Below are 21,820 nucleotides of genomic sequence, written 5' to 3' on the forward strand. Positions count from 1 at the left end.
CACACACACACACACACACACACACACACACACACACACACACACACACACACACACACAGCAAGAGGAAAGGAGGCAGCAGTGCTCTTGTAACATCTTCTCCAATTGTGATGCTGCATTGATTTCAACAGGGACTGAGCACCTGTCAGTGGACTGATCACTGTCCAGGGTGCTGAAAAACACACTGCTCCTCCTTCCTGTCTCAGTTTCTTTCACATTATTTTGCTCACACACCCAGCACACGGAAAGCAAACGATAAGAACGTGAAACACATGAATAAATCAACTAAACCCTTTTTTCGACAACTCACTTCGTCTTCTCATCTCCTCTGAGAGAGAGTGCAAGGTCGTGGCTACAATTCTGACTCTTAGATTTGAGTGAATTGGTTAGTACTCCAAAGATCTTACACAGAACATTCCCAAAGCTCCATCTTTTGCCACATCTTTAGCAATCGATGCCATCAGCTTAGTCTAAACTGGCCTCTTAAACACATTGTTCTAGTAAGTTGAAAGAAAGTAAATAAAATAACTGAAAATCAGTGATGGGAAATCGATGTTTCAGGGATGCCAAGATTGGTGTTTTTTCCTCTTTTATGATACACTTAAAAATAGAAGAGATAAAAGCTTTGAATTTACATTCACCATTCTTGGCAGAAATGGTATTAATTTTTGTAGTACTTTACATGATGTATATAACATATAAAGGAAAAAAGACAGAATTTAATTTATCAGTTTTTTACCATATTAACGAACATAATGAAATAAAACGTAAGGCTTGGATACTCGATCTCTCGTTGTGATATAGACCAGTTATTCTGTTTTACCTGCAACTAAACTCTTTTTCTCGCTCTTCCAACTTTTTTATGCAGCGGCTGACTGGCTCTCATCACATTGTGTAACGAAACGCAAATCAGGGCACAGCACACAGCGCGATCCGGTTTCCACACACACACGGCTTCAACATACAGAAGAATAATTCAAAAAATATACATATACATCCTTACCCCTGAATGTAACTTTGGCGATCTTGTCACCTTTCCCTCGCAGGTGAGCGACCGTCTTCAGGTGAACCATTAAAGCCATCATTAGTCCAGTCTGGTGGGGGCGGGAGTAATTTTACTCCACACAGATAAAACTTGAATCGATTTGGTGCAATCTGCGTTTAATGATGTCTTGGTGAGCCTTTCTTTGCGGGCTGGTGGACCCAAAAATCGCTTTCTATCCGGGCAACATGAATACTTTACGTGCGTTTCTTTAAACGAAAGAAAGAAAACAAACAAAAAATCTAAAACCCAAAAATGAATTAATCACAGGCTCCAGTTAACATTTCCTCCTACTCCGTGGCTGCTGGGTCTATCGCACATCTCTGAGCTGACTCTTGGTTTTACTCTGCTCGTTGCGCAGGAAGGGCGGGGGTGGGCTTCAACTACAGAGAGATGATGCTCTAATTGCGGGGGGACAAAACAAAACAAAAAAACACAGACCAGGCTTGGGATTCGGATGAAAACCCTACCGCTGTTTGAGAGACATTTTTAATAAAAACGCTTAGCCATGAATCTAGACCTACTGTACTTCATGCATTTTACTTTGAAATAAAAAGATGATCTTGTTACAATAAACTTTGCACGCCCACATTATACTGCAACTCCCCGATCCCTTTAGTATAGCTGTGGGTCAACATGACGAACAGGTGAGGTGAACATTGTCCTTTTCTGACCTTTGGCCAACAGTTCCTGCTGAAGAGGCGTCAGGATAGCCGCAAACAACAAAAACATGTTGATTTACCTACCACCAGCTTCAAATCTACTCCAGTATGCACACTCACCTGCCACTTTATTAGGTGCTGCTCCTTTGGCGTAAACACGATAAAAACATGGCTCTGTCCTGCCCTGTATCAGAGGTTCAGGTGATGGTGTAATGTCTCTGTGATATTTAGCTTTTTGGGCCACTGAGTACCACAAGAGCATTGGTTAATCTCCACAGCCTACCTGAGTATTGCTGCTGACCATGTCCATCTCTTTATGGCTACAGTGTACCCACCATCTGATGGTTGCTTCCAGAACGACAGTAGACCACATTACAAAGCTCAACTCACCTTAAACTTGTTTCTTGAGCATGACAGTGATTTCACTATACTTAAGTGACCTCCACAGTGACAAGATCTCAATCCAATAGCACGTTTTTGAGAGGTGGTAGATTGGGGCATGGAGCCGACAAATCTGTAACTGTGTGATGCTAGCATGCCAATATGGACCTAAATCTTAGAGGAATGTTTTTAGCAGCTTGTTGGATCTATGTCAGGAAGAATTACGGCAAGAAAGAGGGTCCAAGCCAGTACTAACAAGGTGTACCTAATGAAGTGGAATATGAGTATATATGTATTTGGTATGAGAAAAGATAAGGCGGTAGGTTTCTTTGGGCTCCTCTTTTTAGATTTGAAAAATAGTTATCATTCAGTAGTAATGGGTATCACTGTAAAGATACCAAGAGCGCAACTGTGTGAAAACCTTTGTTTTGATGCAGTGTTCAGATGTGTCTGCAAACAACTGCAGAGAAGCTCTACATCTGCTCGCTCATATAGTGTTCCTCACAGCATGAAACCAAAACTTCAGAGCTGTGAGTTTCTTCAGGAATGCCACTGTTTTCTGGTTGCAAAGGCAGCAGCAGGAGTTCCTGTCACAGCATTGTGATGCTTCAGGCCCTTAACATCCCAGGAGCAGTGCTCAGCACTCAATATTCTGTCAAATATTCTGCTAAGAATGGATTCCAAACAAATACACATATGCTGTGTTATAAACTGAGAAAACAGCATCATAGTCTAAACTGGTTTAAACGGGGTATAAAAGATGACTACAACACCCAGTTTTAGGGAGTATCTATGAGCACCTTCAAAAAAAATTATGGAAAACACAGACAACAGCAGACTGAAATGAACAATCCCTGAATTTATCATCTTTGTACAAAGAAAAATAAAGATTCCAAAAGAAGACACACCAGCCAACATGCCATCCTTTATTCTGTAATAAAACACAAATCAATTGTGTTTTAAATAAAGTTAGATATGAAAGAATTCAGTTTAGAGCATAATGCAACAAACTTGACAAATGACAAAAATGATCAACAAAGTAAAGACACAATAATGACAGAACTGGGACACACACTATACTTTAACACCTACTGATATAACTACTAGACAGTGAGTCTCTGTGGATACAATAAATCTGGTGAGATGGCCCAGTATTGTATCACAAACAAACAAAAACTTGCCTCTTCACTTGAGGTAATCGGGAGTACCTGGCATAAACAGCCTCAGGCGTGTGTATAACAAGAGAGAACACATTTCTACCACAGTCTCTCTCTCTCTGGTGTGAATGAATGACAGTCTGTAAGTATCTTTTGTTTAAATTATGTATAGCGGTTTGCACTGACTCATGTATGAGAGAGATAGAGAGATGAGTAATAAAGTAACTAATACTGAAAAAAAAAACAATTTAATCTGTGCAAATGATCCAAAGCCAGCAGCGCTGCAGACATCAAAGCTGCTTCTTGTTATTTTTCAATTTTCTTTTTTTAATCTGAATTTTTGTGCCACTGCAAAATGTGGTTAAAAACCGCACCACTGGCTAAAACCCTTTAGTTCTCTTGTCTTTTCCTCGGGCGAGGGGGTCCAACCCTGTGTTAGAAAGGTTCTGGATGAATAACTTTGATGTAAAAGACATCATAGTCATTCATAAATTAAGTCACATGCAAATGATTGACATTGTTTTCCAGTAGTGATATGAGCTTTAGCCAGCAGAGGGAACTGTTGGAAAACTGTTGGCTGGGCCCACACTTGTACAGATGGACATAGAGATGTTTTCGTGACAATACCAATGGAGACACTCATTAAAATAACTGTCAGTTCAGTCAGTTTTGCTACCATATTGTCGCAGGCCGTACGGGACATTTGCTGTTATAACATTAAAGGTCGAGGGAATCTACAGCAGAACCCAGAAGATTTCTAAGAAATCAGAGAAGCTCTCTTATTAAAAAATGAGTAGAAAATCTTCCTGACTGCAGTGTGGTGGGCACATTGGAAAAGAAATAAACAATATATATTAATAGTTCAGTTATAGAGAAAAATGGATCTAAATCAGTTTACTGCAACATGACATCACACCTTTTTTTTTTTTTGAAAGGCAAACGGTTCAGATTATATCCAAAACAACAGTGGATAAAAGCCATAGTATTGCTAGGTCAGTGTTTACAATACTCAACAATTAGTTCCAGTTTTCTCCTCAATGCCTCCTTTTATTGACAACAACAGTCTGCTCCATCTAGTGGTTAAATTAATTCTTCGGAAAATTGATGTAATTATGAACTTTGTCTCCACTGATTAGATCATCATGTGATGGAATTTTACTTGGCCCACGATTCTGTTCTCTCACACCTGGTGCACGGATGGTGTCATGGAAAGGTTTAATCCTGGGGTGGATCAGGTGGGCTGGAAGAATAATACCGATAGTCGTACAGACGAAACTTGTGAATATCATAGAGGTTTAAAAGGTAGATATTGGCTTTATTTTTTTAATTTTATTTCTTTTAATAAATTACTGATCCGTAGGTCTGTTATAATCTAGTACTTCTCAAGTCCTCCCATTTGTTTCATCTCTATACCTGCTTCCAGCCTTAAAGCTTTGGATGCAATCATCCTGGTTACCTCCAGAGGGAGACATTTTCTCATTTTCTCTCTTTCATATTAGTATTTTATCCAGAAATTAATGATTAGCTTAACTTCATGGAATTTAGAAAAAAAATATCTAAGTCTCCATGTTTGTAATCAGCACTCTGGCCTCAGTCTGTATGTTTTGTTTTGTTTTGTTTTGTTTTTTTGTTAGTTAGTTTTCCTCTTCATAACATTTTATGATTTGAAAAGCAGCCTCGAAATACTTGTTTCAAATCACAAACGACTAATGAGGCATTAATAGTGTGTTTGTGTGCAGGTTTACGGATGTAAACGAGATGCAGTTCACGGCGAAGTGCAGCATTCCCATCGGCAGATGGGAGGGAAGAGGGCTGATGTGTCCCAGCCCTCTGCATCCAGCTGGTGCGTCGCACCACAGCAGTAGTTCGCCACACTCACCATGGCTTTAGCCACAGGCAGGACGCTCGTGGCACTATTTCTTACGCTTTGTGGGCCAGGATGCAGCTGGGCAGGTAAATCGTTGATTTACTATTTCATAAGCAGGTGCAAGTAGAGCACTTACGTGTAAAGCAGTTTGATACTTGTTTTATCTGATTATCCAGGTACTGTTGCTTTCTTGTCCACTCGTGAAGAGAAAGTTGAACTTGTCAAAGAGGTCACGTGCCTTGTGATTGGATATTTAAAATGCATTCAAAAGAAGCTGTCATATTAACAAGTTTAAACAAAAGGAATCCTAGAATGTGCAGGTATTTGCATGTGTGCACGTCAGTGTCCACGTTTCCATTTGCAGAAAACAAAGTAGATTAAGTGCATCATATTTAACTCACTGGGACGTTTCATTTCAAGCGTGCAGTTTGAGTCATTATCAGATGTGAACGATTTCGTTTAAATGAGAGCTATTAGAGAAAATATGAAGTGACAGCATTTTTCATCCATGAAACTTTGTGGGGGGAAACTATGATGCAGGACCGAGCAGTTATGGAACAAGTCCTTTCCTTAGTGGCCACATCCGAAAGTAACTGTGATGCATGGTTAGGAGATGATGACAAATTTCTGGCGACATCATGAAATACTGTGAGTGGTGGCATATTAAATATGGAACTAATTCAGCTGAATGTGAAGATAAATGGCTTTAAAGTGGACTTTGATTAGTGACTAGAAGTGAAGGAGTTGATTTGAGTCACATCATCCATCAGCTATAGTCAGGAATGGCTGGACAGTGAAGCAGATTTTGAACCCAGGAGACTATGCAGGTTTTTTGTTGATTCATAGGCTGGCAGGATTTTACTAGAAAGGCGCAGTGATATATCAGATGTGCAGCGAATTTTTGACAAGCACAGAGAGTGCAAACCACAGCTGCACATATGTTTTTGGAGTTTCTTAAGTGCTGTTTGTAAAATCAATTTTCAGGGAAAGTATTCCACATCCTCCAGACAGTGAAAACGTTCAAAATATCAAACGTGCCACAAAGCCCAAGGAGTTTCACAGAGGACAAAGGTAATCTTTTTGGCTTGGGCTTAAAGGCCAGACTTTCCTTCACCCTCCCTTCCTCCTCGATTTTATTCAGTTCACTTATTTTGTCAGTTGATCTGTAGACTTCTATATGCCTCCTTCTCAAATGTAAGTGCTGAGCGCATGAGATCACTGCTTTCACTGAATATAGGCAGCTGCCATTTATTGTGGTCCTTTCTCTGAGTCACTTTCTTTTCCATCGTTTTGGAATTCTTTTCAGAGCGTCACATTTATTCACTTCCACACATTTACACCTGGGAGCCCCTGCAGCTACAGCTCACTGTAGATTGGACCAGTTTTGAGTTAAATGGCTTCCTCTCGGGCCTCTCGACAGTAGTTGTTAAGAGAGAGGATAGTGTTACTCATTAGCTTTCTCTGCTCACATATCATCAGCCCGTCACTCTGAAATTATTCACAAAAGAGGACGAGTAAGCTCTTGGGGATATCTGAATACCTCTACAGGGGCAGTGCAGGAAAAACGAAATCTGCCTATCAACTTCTGGAATTTACACAAACTGTGTGAAGAGCACGAGGGACAGGGAGTGAGGAGAAGGAATCATGTCCTTGCAGGTCACTGGAATTTCATTATTCTGCTCCAGTTGACATGTCAGGATTCTTCAAGGGAGGCTACATGCAAGAGTTTTAGGATGAGGAGTTTCATAACTTCAACTTCTTTACTTCAGGAAAATAGAGACTTGCTGAGAGGCTTTTTTCCCCCCTGCATATTTCTAATATTGCTAATGCTTTCCGTAATCTTAAATCACCTGACCCTATGCCCCTGCTCACCTGCACCTCGGCTGCATATCAAACCTGCCAGCAACAGCATGTCTCGTGTCATGATGTCATCTCTGGGCACTGTTCCACTTGCTTTAACAAGTACCACCTGGCCTACGAGCACCCTGTCAAAGCTTGATTTGAGCATATTAGATGTGCAGCGAGAAGATAGACAATAAATCAACACTATGAGGCGTCAGACCTCATCACTAACTGCTTTGAATAATTGCTTAGAATAACTTTGGAAAGGTTTTTTATAAAAGCAAAGTCACATGTGAGCACCAGCACAGAAAAGCTAAATATGCTGTTAGATCCCAAATGTTCTGGCCTGGTTCTGATTGTAGATGTCATGTGCCATAAACATTTTATATGGATGCGTGTAACCTGCCCAAAGCTAAGCGCTTACTCACTTGAGGCTGTCGCTTCAAATAAAATCTGTCCTCAGTCACAATTCAGTGGCAAATTAAGCTCAAGTCAACACAATAAACTGGTTGCAGAAAGTCGGGCAGTTCAGCGATTGGTGTGACTGACTGCAGTCAGAAAGCAGTGATAAACTTTGGGCACAGTCTCAGTCTGGTGTGTTGGCTTTATCACAGAGTCGATTGCAGGAGAGAGTTTACTGGTCGTTAGAGGTGAGGCGGTGGTGAACTGGTAAAAAGAGAAATGTAGCACTGGGCAAGATTTCACACCTCCCACATAGATGAATGTATGTTCACACAGGCATCTGAATTCTTTTAAACGTGCAAATTCCACTTATTTTCTTAAGACTAACTATCAAAGAAAACGATATTTAGAGTAATCTTGTGGCTTTCTGGGAAAAACCGGCAGTGACTTGGATAAGAAAACTGATATTACACACGTTTCTAAACACCATGTGGAAACACTTGCGATACGAGCTCTATCCAATGGTTGAAACATCTAAAGACAAGAGAAGCAAGAAAATATTGTGTTATTTAACTCCCTCGGGTCCCTGAACACATAAACACGAAAATAGGTTTCTTAGTCTTGTAATTAAATCTGCAGATTTTTGTCGATTCGTGTATTCTTTCAAGCAGAGCACAAATGCAAAAGACACGTCTTCCAACTTCCCACAAGCTCCAACAATTGGGTGGTTTTCTCCACAATTTTACACCATTTACAGCAATTTTTCGCCTCCAGCCAAGTACAGTTTAGATAATTTGTTTGTGGTGCTCTCTCAGTATTTAAAACTTACATTCAACAGCATCTTTTCAGAATACGTTTTTCATTTATTCTGTATAAAACACAGAACCCACTGTGAACAGAAAAACCTTTCAGTAAAAACTGCTCACAGCATGCTCTGTTTATTATCAAAAGTTAATGGGACATTGTTTCTGAAAAGGCACGCTGTTGTTAACTCTTTTTTTCTAATGCAATATTTCTGCTTATAAAATGGTGTTTATTTAAGTGGTATCAGAAACTTCAGAAAAAAGCAAAAAAAAAAAAAATGGACAAACAAACCCAAAACATGTGCAAAATGTTCTTTTCTTTCTTTTTTGTGTTATTTGAGTGGTTCAAGCACATCAATTTTAAGCAACTTAAACAAAATACAGTTGAGCAACTGGACTTCACCTCAATCTTGAGTTTTAACTGTTTTTACTGCTATAAAAGGCTCATATACCCACAACACACATGTGCAAAACTTGTGCTAAAATGATTAAAACCCTATAGCAAAGCAGATATGTCTATGCCACCTTTATCTGGCAATTCACTAGCAACTCTTATTGTTGATGGGAGTTTGTGGAAAGTGACATTTATTAGACATTAGTAGCGAATTGTTATGGGGTGAATGAGAGGTCACGACCTGTGATTTTGATGCAAGGTAAGGTAAAAAAAAAAAAAAGTCTTCTTGTAAAAGCAGAGCAGACTGCAGGTGCTCCAGCACAAGTATTTTATAGAACAGTTTTGCAGCAGTCATTTGACCTCAGGGCTTACCTCCATGTGCTTCTACACATGCTCATACATGTCTGTGCGTACCTGTGTGTGACTCTTCAAGGGTGCATGTGTACCACACGTCCTGTATCCATCTAACACAAGGGCCCATGCTTTTCTAGACACACAAGCATAAAAATGAAAAAGGCAGTGACATAATGACCTCAGGCCCTGCCCTCATTCTTAACATAGTTAATACTTTCCACTGTCTAACTCAATCATACTCTATCCATCTTTCCATTTCACATTCTCAAACACAGCATAGACAATGCTATTATATTACGGCACCAGTCTCCCATGGCAACTCCCTGAAAGCAAGCCTTGCTCTGTATGATTAGGATTGGTACAGCCACTATTGCTCAGCTTCTTCCCAGCGTGTTTATTCTTGGATATCATTTGTGCATCTGCTGTCTCTGAAGACGTCTTGATTTAATCTGGTTTGCCCTTGGATCAAAAATTTCCTGAGAGGCCAAATGAAGGCTGTCTGGACAGAGGAAAGGATCCCATCCTATGTAACACACAGCCTTATTAGAAGCAGCCTGCGTCAGTGGGGATTGTCATGCACAGCTGATGAAGCTTAGTCCACTGTAAGACTGAATTAATGAGGAAATAATGAGTCGACTGTGTGTGTGTGTTTCTTTTTTTTAACTTAGATCACAAAATGATATAAGCCATTATCTCAGGAGTTGGTGATGGCTGAACTCAGCAAAAACAAATAGGAGACGATCTTTCAGCACAGGATAAAGTCCTGAAACAACGCTAAAGGGCTATGAACAGCTGTGACCATCTGGATAACAGAGCTCAGGAGGCCTAAGTAGCAATTATATCTAAATGTTAAAAAGTGAAGATCCAGCTGGGAGAGGTGAATTTGTGATGATACTAAACCAAAAGTGCTCATGTAAACCTCTGCAGGGTACAGCCAAGGACATCATGACTGTAGCATATCATCTGTTTAGCAAATGTTCCAATGTTATTAGGATCTTTCGATTTAAAGCTGCTATATTTTTAAAGAAAGAGTGCATTAATGGCCGTGCATCTTTGAAAGGAGAATCTGTTTGTGGTGTTTTATGATACAGTTTTGGTTTGTTCTTGCTGCTCTCAAATTTATAGCAGCAGCTACAGACAGCTGATTTCACTAAAAACTGAGTGCATGCCACCTGCTCTGGATCAAACAGCAGACAGATAACACAGCGTACGCAGTGAATTTTAGAGCTAAAATTTCCCTGAGAACTTGGTGGACAGCAGACCTGAGTTGAAATAGGCCCATTAGATCAGCGTTTATTGGGTGGATAAAAAAAATATACGAAATAATAGAAATTGTTTGTTACCATTGATCCATGAAAATATAATAATTGGTCAGTTCTGTACTTCTCCCAATAAGGTTTTTTGTATATTTTTGTTTTTTAGTCATCAGAATTTAGATTTTATGAAGTACCAATTGTGATGTCACATTTGATGATCTGAGTGAGATCTGAAATCTGACCGAGAAACGGAGGACACTGGGCAATTAGAGCCAGTTACCCAGCTTTTGTATCTTTTCCGTCTGTATGCCACACGAATGCAACCAGTGGTTTGCACCTTGTTGTTAACCCTCTGTATTTCCAGTCATGACGGTGTCTCTTGGTTGTAGATTTTGACGATGGTATGCCTACCCCCTCGAGTGTTTTTGACTGAATTAGATGGTATGAAATTGTTCTTATGAAGTTGTACTTAAAGTGAAAAGGCATAAAATACAAATTCAAAACTTTGTATTTTCAACTTCAGATACGATGTCCTCTTCATTTGTCCCGAGATAACAAGGGAACAGATCTGGCCTGGCCATTAAACTGGCTGTCAGTCATGTGTACAGTTATTTTTAAAAATGGTGAGCTGTGTGTAAAAGCTATTGTAATTTTTATGCAGTTATTGCAAAGTCTGCAGCGAAGTCTGTTTCTTTGTGTATTTGATTATAGATGTGATGCTAAATATACATAAAATAGAAACAATATTGTATTAAATAATACTTGAAACCTGCAAGAAAGACTTTGGAAAATGTTTCCTGAGTTTGTAAATTCGGTTATAGAGAGGACTATTTTCTTAGGGAGATTTATTTTTGCCGAATTCATGTTTAATGCACTTCCACATTTCTTGCATGCTAAATAAAAAACTCTTTTAAAAAAATGTATGCCCCTGAAATGTATCTTAATGTGGTTTTTGTGTTGCAGCAGAGAAACTCCCACGACCACAAAATGTGAAACCAACATCTGTGGAGAGGGGCCTTAGGGAAAGCTGGGAGCCGTCTATCCATCTGGATGGAAGACCTGTGGACCGCTTCATGATCAGCTCCAGTAAACCCACGAGATCCCATCGATTCACTAAAGCGAGCAAGGACAGTCGCGCTCCTATGTTGGAGGATGTAGGTAAGAAAGAGTCAATAAAAGTTCAAAAAGAGGAGGATGAGAATGTGAGATGTTAAAATCAGATGGTCACGATTCCATAACCATGTTGAAGTTATGCCTGTAAATGAACTGGAACTAATGGTAAGTGCTGGTAGAGCTGCTAGACAAAAAAAAGTAATTCAGAAGAATATAAATGGACACAGAGCATACAAATGAGGTTTGCCTTAAACCGTGAAGTGAGCTCTGAAATCTCACAGTTCTGCATTTTCTCAAGATAAATGCCAAGAATGAGACAAGGAACAAGAAGCAAAGTAGACACTCAAGACAGTGAGGTGTGTAAAAGTGCATGCGTATGCTAACTTGATTAATGATGATTAATCTCTATATGTGGATTAGTTCATAATTGGATGCACTGTCCTAAAAGTTTGCCAGAGGGAAAGCACACCAGGCTATCGTCATCCTAGCTCAGTAGACAGTGGTTGTTTGAGGCTTTAGAGAAGGGGCTTATTTTTAGGTTTTAATAGCTTCTTTTGGTATTTTCTAATCCCACATTGTAAAACTTAAGGTCTTTATCCTTCCATATACATACATACATACATACATACACTTTGTGTTACTGACTGAGTCCAGCCTGCTTTTGTCATTATTTCATTTTCCTCCATCCTTGGCACCATGCTTCATCAAAGTCTGCAGCCAACCCAGCCCTGCTCCTATAATCCTGTGTTGTGGCCACTTACTCTGTGCATGTGTGTGCGCGCAGCTTATGTGTGTCTGGTGGTCGTTGTGGTGAAGGACTGGGTGGTGCCAACTGATGAAGTCATGCATTGTCTGTGTTTTCCAAAAAAAGTGTCTACAGATGCCTGTGTGTTTGTGTTCTTGTGTGTTGCCCAGTACAACTTCTGGTGGCCGCTGTGGTCTCTCCAGCTCCAGCACTGTTCACCGTAAATCTCAAAAATCTGGCAGCCGAGCTCAGTCTCAGCTTCGCCTTTCCAGAAATTCCTTGCAGATCATGTGTTGTTCCCTCAGCAGCATGAGAGGAGCATCAGCTGTCATAAATAACCCCATACTGTTTGCTTCAACATCATTAATGTGTCTGGAGCAACAAAGACAAAACGTCGACCTGATATGATATGATATGATATAGACTATGTAAACAATATTTTAAAAATCAGTTTGTTTTTCTTTTTATCTACAGAATGAACTGCTTCCTTACTAGTTGATATATCCAGATATCCTGTGTTTTTGTTTCTAGACCCTGAATGGGTTAACCTGGATGGCTTTGCTGTGTTGGGCGGTGCACCTGTCAGCAATTTATCAGCAGGTAAACCTAATCAGAGGGCATCATTACCAACATTACATGACAATGGGTTAAAAGCACGAAGAATTGTCTTGAATTCTCTTTCTTCAGGCAATAATCACCCTTTTCTTTATCCCTTTACTTGGTTCTTCCCCACGGGATGAATAAAGGGAAACACTCATTTGTCTCTGACGCCCACATTTCTGTCTATTTAGATAGATGTGTTTTTCTTGTAGGTGAACCATATTTTAAATCTGTTTTAGAGAGTGTTACCTTTAATGACATATGCCACAGTTATTTTTTTTTTTTAAATTACCTGTCAGAGATTTCAGTAGACTGTGAAATCACAAGAAATCAGGAACAGACACATTGCTGGAAGCCAATATTGGCAGACTATTTAGAAAGTGAACACTTTGAGTTGCGGGTATGAGTGCCCTGTCAAGCAGGCCTTACTGATTTATCAGGTAAGTGAAAACTAACTGCAAACAATTTTGGTAATTAATTATAAGAGTAATTTCTCAAGGAAATGTATTAATAATTGGTGTTATAACATTCTCAAAGGCTGTTAATGTCATTGTGTGGTCAGTCCAAAACGATGTAAGCAGTAGTGATAGCAATGCAAACATATGGCCCTCTAGGACTTATTTGTACAGTTCTGTGCAAAAGTCTTGAACCACCCCATATTTTTTTGCATTTTCCTTCCAAGGAGTCAGACTTTTTCTTTTCTTTAAGTGTCTTGAGTATTAGCGCTCCAACTTTTTGATGATCATTCAAATTTCTTTGTTTGGACATTGGCTCCTTCACTTGTTTTTCAAATCTCGTACCTAACCCTTTTCACACTGAGGAGCAACTTAGCAAAAAGACCTGAGTGATACATCTGGCCCTGCTGTATGCCAAGCCTCATCAGACGTAGTCTCAGTGGAAGGGTGGCTGTCAAAAAACTATTGTTAAGGAAGGAAACAGGGAGAAAAGGCTGGGGTGTGCCAAATTACACAAGAATTGGACTAAAAGTTGATGGCAACAGATCTTATTGAGCGATCAATTGAAATTTGAAATTTGTAGTTTAAATTATCGTCAGTACGTATGGAGGAGGTCAGGAAAGAGGTACAATAGACAGTGTCTACAGCCATCTGTAAAACATGGTGGAGCTTCTGTTGTGGTTTGAAGCTGCATTTCAGTCAGTGGTGTTGGAAATTGTGTCAAAATTGCAGAAAAATGTAGAAAAGTATGATCAGATATTGATCAACCATACAATATTATCTGGAAAGCATCTAATTGGCAACAGCTTCATTTTTCAGATTGACAATGATCTCAAACACACTGCTAATGCAGTAAAAGACAGAAAAACACCAGTGGAACACATTCAGTCATGGATTGGCCTCCCCAGAGCTTTCCTAAGAGCCGTTGTGGTCATTCCAATATTAATTTTCAAGCTTGGTGGAATTCTCCAAACTTTACATGTATTGTGCATGCATGTGCATATTTGCACGTTTCGCTGAATCTCTGTATGCTGTCACTATTTTCCATTTCCAAAGTATAAAAAAAATTAGTGGTGGCTCAAGACTTTTGCATAGTGCTGTACTTTTTTTGTGTGCAGCCCAATGTGATATTTGAGCTTATGTCATGTAAATGCTCATTGGTTTAATCAAACGTAGACATGCATCATACTGTTCCAGTGGACAGTTTAGTCTCTCTAAACCACTTAATCGTGGCAGGGAACGTGGAGAAACTCTTTAAAATTCCCTATTGAAAGGATGGGAAGCAGAAAGGAAACCCAGGGCCTTCTTGTTGCAAGGCAGCAGTGTTAACCGCAATGCTAGTCTGGAGTTTCAGTTTTATGTGTTTGAGGCAGAGCTGCTCCAGGAACATGAATAATCATATTTGTTGATTTACTTTGGGGAATGGAGACGCCTGGAAAGGCAGAACAAAGCCAAATGAAAAGTAAGAGCCAAAAGGAGAAGTAGCTAATGTTATAAATCTTCATTTACTATCAGCTGAGAGCTTATTAATAATCTAATAATCTAATTATTAATGATAATTGATAACTCGTTCCATGCCATTTACCAAGCATAGCACTAGAGCTAGCACACTTCCTGCACACTGACAATGTTATATAATGGCAGTATATACCATCCTGAAGTTTTTTTTAATGCTTTAAATTTACTTTATGTATGAAAAAACCTGAAATGAGATCGCATGTGTGCAAACTGAATGTTCCTCTTTGTTTGATGAAACAGTTCAATTGTAAAAAAAAAAAAAAGAAATCAGCATGTTAACATTTATTGAGCTTCAGTAATGAAAACAAATAACAATAGCATAATTAGAACATGACTATTAATCAGTCACAGGCGCTTATCAAATGTTAAAGTGCTGCCAGGCAATTTCTGGTAATTTACAACTGCAATTTGATATGCGTCTTTTGGGATGATACTAATTTGCTCATCTAATTTATAAGTCATCTAAGGTACACAATGACTTAGCAGTCTGGTATGCTAATACATAAACTATGGCGACAACATTGGCATTAGCACTGTATATTTTCACTACAGGCTAAACTGATTAGCTCTGCTGGAAGGAACACTTTGCCATTGACTGGGAATTGTTTGTATAAATTAAACTGTGGGTAAAGTGAGTAAGTATGAGGCCAATTTGTTTGCAACATTTAGACTTCTTTTTTAAGGTTGCAAAACGTCAAAGATGACGGTTCAGCTAGTTTTTGAGGAGCGTCCAAGGACATAACGGAGACATTCTTGGGGACCTCAGTCTGAACACTGAGGTGTGCCTCGCTCTGTTTTTGCTATGATATGCCTGTCTGTCAGCAGGCAAGCCTCATAGCACCTCGGTCCACTGAGCTTCCAGGAAAAGACATAAGGGATCTGGCATTACCAGCACTGTCAAGTCAGTGGTTTAGTGGTTCGTGGCATTGTGACCTGGGCCAAATTATGTATTGTGACAGTTTTCCAGACAGAAAAAAGGGAAGACTGATTAAAACCAAATGGGGATATTTCTGTTTTAGGCTACTCTTGGTATCAGAAGAAACAAATGGAAAGTGCTTGGGATGAAAATTAATTGTCAAAGGGTCATGGCTAGTTGCCATATGGTGAACAATGTTTACAAAAAATACAAAAGCTATGAATGAGACACTTTAAAGTATTATTTTTGGGGTATTTTACGCTTATAGGATTAGTGCAGGTATAGGTAGAATAACACAATTTTTGTTAGCACTATTTTGTTAAAAATAGCTAATTGTGTGTTGTAAAACTATGCATACCCTTACTGCTTTCACTTCAACTATAGGGTAGGCAGCAGCAATGTGCTGCAAATCAAAGGCACTTGATTAATTGATCATCGGCAAGTGTGAGCACTGTAAGCGTGAGCACAGAAAGCAGAGCATAAGAACAGAAATATTGGCAGCTTGATAGTCTGGAGAGTTCAGGCATCACCCATGACATTAAACAACCAGTTGTGGCTGTCGATTATAAGGCCATTTCCAGACAATTTGAAATCCATCATTCTGCAGCGAGAAAGATTATTCACAAGTGGATATCATTCAAGACAGCTGCCAGTCTTTGCAGGAATGGACATCCCAGCCAATTAACCCCAAGGTCGGAGAAAATGCAAAAAACCCAAGAGCTACATCTTAGACTCTACAGAACAAAAACACTGAACATGTATGACTTGTTTGGAAGGTTGCCAGGAGAAAGCTGTTGCATCTGAACAAACCACAAGACTTCTGTAGCAATGTACTTTGAACAAACCACACCAAAGTGGAGATGTTTGACCACAATACATAGCACCACTAGTCTAAAGCATATCTGTACAACCACCTCATGCAAACTGTCAAATCACGGGGGTGGAGGTGATGATTTGAGCTTGTTTTGCAGCCACAGGATTTGGTCCCCTTGCATTCACTGAATGGACCAGGAACTCCCCTGTATAGTATAGCTGCTGAATCATGGGATGTACTTCATTTTTAACAGGATGTATATACTGTTATGAAAACTCTCTTGTTCACATTTTTGTATGCTTTTATTTGTTTACAGTTTTTTTTAAAGCCTTGTTAAACTGAAAAGTGTAGTGGGAAAGACCAACACAACATTTGTCCACATTAAATCTGTGATTTGAATCACACATGACACAAATTCTTATTCTGATTTCACAGTTCACTTACTGGAAATGTGTGAAAACACGCAAAGCTGACAGGAAAAGCAAGAGAAGGATTCAGAATGGGGTTAGGGCATTATTAAACAAATAGCCAGTACTGTCTGAATCCAAAGGGAAGACATTCATTCAGCTGTGCTGGCAGTACAGACAGGAGATACAGGCATTAAGTAATAAACAGAGTGATCCAAGTTGATCCAAGTTGATCCAAGTTGAACCAGAAAAACCCCCAAACACATGTATTTTCTTCATGGTCTTCTATACATTGTGTTTCCTCATCACATCTTCTTTGTCCCCTAACTACAAAACTCCTTCTTTTTAAGTCACTTTTAGATATGGTGGTCTCATGTAGACACCTATAATCTAATTTGGCTCACTCTACATGTTTAATAGAAAATAAAGTCTTACATTAAAGTATTGATTAAACCTTTTTGAAATGCATAATGTTCACCTTTTTACATCAGCTGACTTATCAGTACTCCCCCAGCTGTGCACGCAGCTGTCCTGATGGGAAACAGAGTGGACCTTTTCCATCTGAAAGTGATTATGGTAAACAGAAAAGGGAGGAACAGATGGAGAGAATGGAAGAACAAAAAAGAGGGAGGGGCAGATGTTTTTTTGTTTTTGTATTGGAAATGCTATCGCTAAGCACTGCAGCCAGATGAGAGGGATTGTCTGACTGTCTGAGTCAGTGTCTGAGATGTTGTCCAAGATGGTTTGGATTGAAGCGGGAAGCAGAGCACCAGAAGTTATAGCAGATGACAGGGTACATGATGCAGTTCTTCAGCATTTCCCTTCTGTGACAACTGGCCAGGCTGACAGGCGGTGTTGGATGAGTGTGACAAGTAATTATGTGTTTATCAATAAGCGGATGTGTCTTGAGTGGAAAAGTTATGTGGAAACATTTTCCATGGAGGATAGTTTCAAAAAGGCCCCAAAGGCAAACCGAGCACAAAAACCAGATTATGTACATTGGGATTTTAAAGTTAAAATGAACAGTGCAGTCTGAATTTTAAATTTATTATATCCATCAGCAGGTCCAGTAAGATCTTCACAAACAGTGGTGCCCCGAAATCACTCCTCCGTAAAACGGGCAACCAGGATGGACAGGAAGGCTCAGCTGTCGCCTAATGTCAGAACACACAGGAGGGCACCTCAGTCTTCCTCTGGTCCCAGGCAGCCCGAGAGAGTTTTGGCAGGAGTTCCTCTGCTGGAAAGGAGACGCCAACACTACGCCAAGCCTCAGTCTGATCAGAGAAACCGACTCGCACGCAAACTAAGTAAGAGGGCCAATATTTTATACTACTGATCACTAAATGAAATGATGAAATGAACAAAGTTTTAGGTTTTAGTCAAATATGATGCTGAGTAAGAAATGTCAACATGTCCTTATAGTATTGGAAGATACGTTGTGGTCAAACGTTTACATAGTCATGAATTTCATGGTCATTTTGGACTTTTAATTTCCTTGAACTTTTCTTTTTCCAAGGGTAGAATGATTTTAAACCAGACCTCTTAAAAAAACAAGCATTGGGTAGAGAAACTTGAATTGATTTTGGATTTTCTCTAAGCCACACAGTGCCAAAATTACAGATGCAGGCTCAAATACATACATACACACAACTAATATTTGGTTAAATGCCACTTAGCAAGTTGCACCTTGACCGGACATTTTTGGTAGCCATCAACAAGCTTGTGGCATTATTCTGGCTGGAGATTTGATCACGCCTGTTAGGAGAGTTGATAGAGTTTAATTAAATAGGTTGGTTTCATAGCACAGAGCGTAATTTACAAATTTTCCTCATTATTTCATTCACTTTGTGTAGTGCACCAGCACCACTGGCAGCAAAACAGCTGCAGACCATGATACTACCACCACCATGCTTGACATTTTGTACAGTGTTTAGGTTTAAGAGCTCTTGTCATTGTGACCAAATAGCTCAATCTTTATCTAGTGTGACTATAAAACCTTTCTGCAGGAGGCATTTTGGCTTATACGTGTGAGCAGCTGCAAATTTTATTCGAGCCTGAAGGTGTCAGTTTTGGAGAAGGGGTTTCTTTCTTGGTTATGACCCTCTCAGTCTATTGGAGAAGCGGTTTCTGTCTCCATGGTGATGGAAACTGATGATCTAGGTGTTTGCAGTTGTTAAGAAATGGTTCCATTTCTTAACAACTGCTTCCCAACTTGTGGAAATCTACATATTGGAGCCTGTACATAAACTTTTAATCCTGTGTGGATTAGAGAAAATCCAAAATCCAATTAAAGTTGTGCACTTACTGCTTGTTTTTAAAGTATGTAATAGATGCTTTTGAGTCATTCTACCCTGGAAAAAGAACAGTTCAAATAAATGATTAAAAGCCCTAAATTGCTATGAAATTCATGCCCATGATTACTGTATGTATGTATCTTTGACTGTGACTTTAGGTGGCACACAATAATTTCCTGTGGCAAAGATTACTGAAATAAACCAGCAATAAAAAAGTTAACAACATCTAGAAGGCATTTGGATTTGTCCTAGTTTCTTATTTATTTGTTTGTTTCCTATTGAAAATAATTTAGCTAAGAGGATACATTTTTTGTACTATCTTTAGTTTCCAGAGTGTAAACCCTGGCCGTGCCTGGTATCCCTTTTTTATTCATAGCGTCTGAGTCCGTTCATGTGGTGTCACTGCAGGCACAGAAGGCCCAGGGTCAGAGCAAACCTGCCAACAGACCAGTCACAACCAAAACAACCACACCAGGTACCTGCAGGTTTATAGAGAATCATTCTGTATGTCTTTTTTTCATAGTAGATATAGAAAATCTGCAAAAATTCTGCAAAACTACTTTGCCAAAGTTTAGAAGAAGTCAGGGGATGATGTATATCCAGTGACTTTAATATTTGTTTGGATCCAGACATTTGGGTTTTTATCTCTTTGTGTGTTGTCTAGCTCCACCTGAACATGAGGCCCAGGACATCAGTGTCAGGGTCATGTCTCCTAAATCAGTTCTCATTTCGTGGGTTGACCCTGCTGTCGAGATGGAGAAAGTTGCCCCTGGGGCATCCAGGTGGGCCCTGTTAAAGTGTCAGTTAACAAGGGGGAAAAAAATGATGACAAGTAGAGAAAAAATAAAACTGAAGTCTAATCTTTCTCAATGGAATAAGGCATTTTCTTCATTTTCTTTTTATTCTTAACTCAGATCATACACAGTTAGGTACAGGGAGAAGGGTGAGTCAGCACGCTGGGAGTACAAGGAGAGCACGCAAAGGAGAATTTTGATAGACACCCTGTCTGCTGACAGCATGTATGAGTTCTCTGTCAGAATCTCTCAGGAAGAAAATCACAGCAAGTGGAGCGACTCCGTCTTTCAGAGGACTCCAGAGTCAGGTATGTGTTGACTCTGTTTGCTGAGAATTACTTACACGATATCTCATAGTGTATGATGCAGTAGGAGTCTGTAACTGTGTGAAAGAAGTGAAGGGTTATAAAGAGCCAAAACCACTGACTTTTTTTTAATAAAATGAAAACAGAAATGATTTTTTCAAAAAAAAAAATACAAAAGGCAATTCATTCTTGCACAACCCTTTTAAGCTTCTTTCCTCATACCACATCTCTTCACATTCACTGCCTATTATTCCTTTTTGATATATGAGCCTAGGTTTGGCTGCTGCGCTCCCATTATTGAAGCTTTTATACCACGTTTCAGCTCCTGAGCTGCAGTTCATTGGAATGTCAACATTTACTGCCTGGCTCACAGTTTAGGTCTCCTTCATACACAATCTCAGGGGGCACGATCTGACAGTGTATGGCAGCAATATTTTCCTCAGTTGTAGCCTTCTGGCACAAATATCCTTACTGTTTTTACATGCTTTAAGCAGCAATTTCCTCACCCTTTATACTTTCTGTTGCCTATGCTACTTGTTTTCCATCCTGTCTTTCCATTCACTTTTACTCTTCACTTTCACAAGCACCATCTGGGCCACCTGAGAACTTTGAGGTCAAGCCATTAAGAGGAAAAGGGACTGCTGTTGTAGCAACATGGGATCCACCTGAAGAGCCCAATGGGAGGATAAAAGGTCAGACCAATATAATGAAACTATTGTTATTATCATGATGGCAAAACATAACAATTATTCATTTTCGTGCCATGATTACTCCACCTACGTTGGTGTTCTATGTTGGCCACGGATCTTTCACCCAGTGACAATATTTGCATTGTTTATGGATGTGTCCTACAAAACAAAGTGCAGCATGCTGATGTCACAGGGCTAATCTTTGCTGTGAGTTTACTGTCACTGTTGGAACAAATAAAGAAAGCCAGCTAATGCTTTCCAGACATGTTGAAATCGCATCAGTATTTTCTCTTGAATGATCTCACTACCTTTCCAAACTTCTCTTTCAAACAGAGTACATCTTGACTTATGTCCCTGCCATGAAGCCTTTTGAAACAAAAAGCGTGAAGTACCATGGAAGCACCACGACAGCCACCATAGATAACCTCACACCTGGAGACCGTTATATTTTCACCATTAAGGCCACCAATAGGAAGGGACAAGGACCACAGAGCAAGACCTTCAGTGTCGCCATGCCAGGAAGTAAGCATATTTGATAATGTAATTATATAGTCACTGGGGAAAACAGTCCTTGGAGACTATGCCACATGTGGCACAGCAACTTTGGAGTTGTTGCTTCAAAGATGGGGACCAGGTCTATGACCACTTACAGTCAGTTGCTGTCTTCAAAACAACCTTGTCTACCCTTTTGCCATCTGTTGCAAATCTGTTGCTGTCTGAATACACAGAATTTCACAATAATCAGAAATTTACATAACTACTTATGGCCATAGTCCAGCCAGAACCTTATAGATTTAAAACATAAATACAAAAAAAATTCCACAAATAGTAATATAGTTGCTGCAGGACTCTCAATTTAACTGATTTAAATTAAAATTTTGTAGGCACTTGATAACCAGGCTTTTGTTATAGGGATATAACCAGAATGCAACCAGTTTTCAGCAGTTATTTCCAAACATTTGCCAATCTGTCTTCCAACTGGTCCAAGTCAGATTGTGCTTTTTGGGTAA

General features: G+C 39.6%; 2 protein-coding genes across 12 annotated transcripts in view; one reads left to right on the forward strand and one right to left on the reverse strand.

Moving 5' to 3' along the window:
* Window positions 1-1,386, reverse strand: part of otofa (otoferlin a) — an 83,751-nt gene extending 82,365 nt beyond the window's left edge. For all 7 annotated transcript variants that reach the window (XM_042220335.1, XM_042220339.1, XM_042220338.1 and 4 more), the window contains exon 1: window positions 1,004-1,386. In XM_042220335.1, the coding sequence (XP_042076269.1) occupies window positions 1,004-1,085 (82 nt within the window). In that variant the 5' untranslated portion in view covers window positions 1,086-1,386. The remainder of the gene's footprint in view (window positions 1-1,003) is intronic.
* A 3,676-nt stretch (window positions 1,387-5,062) lies between these two features.
* The window catches only part of fndc1 (fibronectin type III domain containing 1), a 40,678-nt gene continuing 23,920 nt past the window's right edge, over window positions 5,063-21,820 (forward strand). For 2 of the 5 annotated variants that reach the window (XM_005921635.3, XM_042220340.1), the window contains exons 1-9: window positions 5,063-5,195; window positions 11,124-11,318; window positions 12,550-12,618; window positions 17,790-18,035; window positions 19,399-19,497; window positions 19,687-19,804; window positions 19,937-20,124; window positions 20,706-20,813; window positions 21,144-21,332. In XM_005921635.3, the coding sequence (XP_005921697.1) occupies window positions 5,123-5,195; window positions 11,124-11,318; window positions 12,550-12,618; window positions 17,790-18,035; window positions 19,399-19,497; window positions 19,687-19,804; window positions 19,937-20,124; window positions 20,706-20,813; window positions 21,144-21,332 (1,285 nt within the window). In that variant the 5' untranslated portion in view covers window positions 5,063-5,122. The remainder of the gene's footprint in view (window positions 5,196-11,123; window positions 11,319-12,549; window positions 12,619-17,789; window positions 18,036-19,398; window positions 19,498-19,686; window positions 19,805-19,936; window positions 20,125-20,705; window positions 20,814-21,143; window positions 21,333-21,820) is intronic. The other 3 variants (XM_005921636.3, XM_005921637.3, XM_005921638.3) reach the window with 3 other exon arrangements.

Source organism: Haplochromis burtoni, unplaced genomic scaffold (assembly GCF_018398535.1).
Source record: "Haplochromis burtoni strain Fernald_Lab_line unplaced genomic scaffold, NCSU_Asbu1 Contig_47, whole genome shotgun sequence".
Taxonomy (NCBI): Eukaryota; Metazoa; Chordata; class Actinopteri; order Cichliformes; family Cichlidae; genus Haplochromis; species Haplochromis burtoni.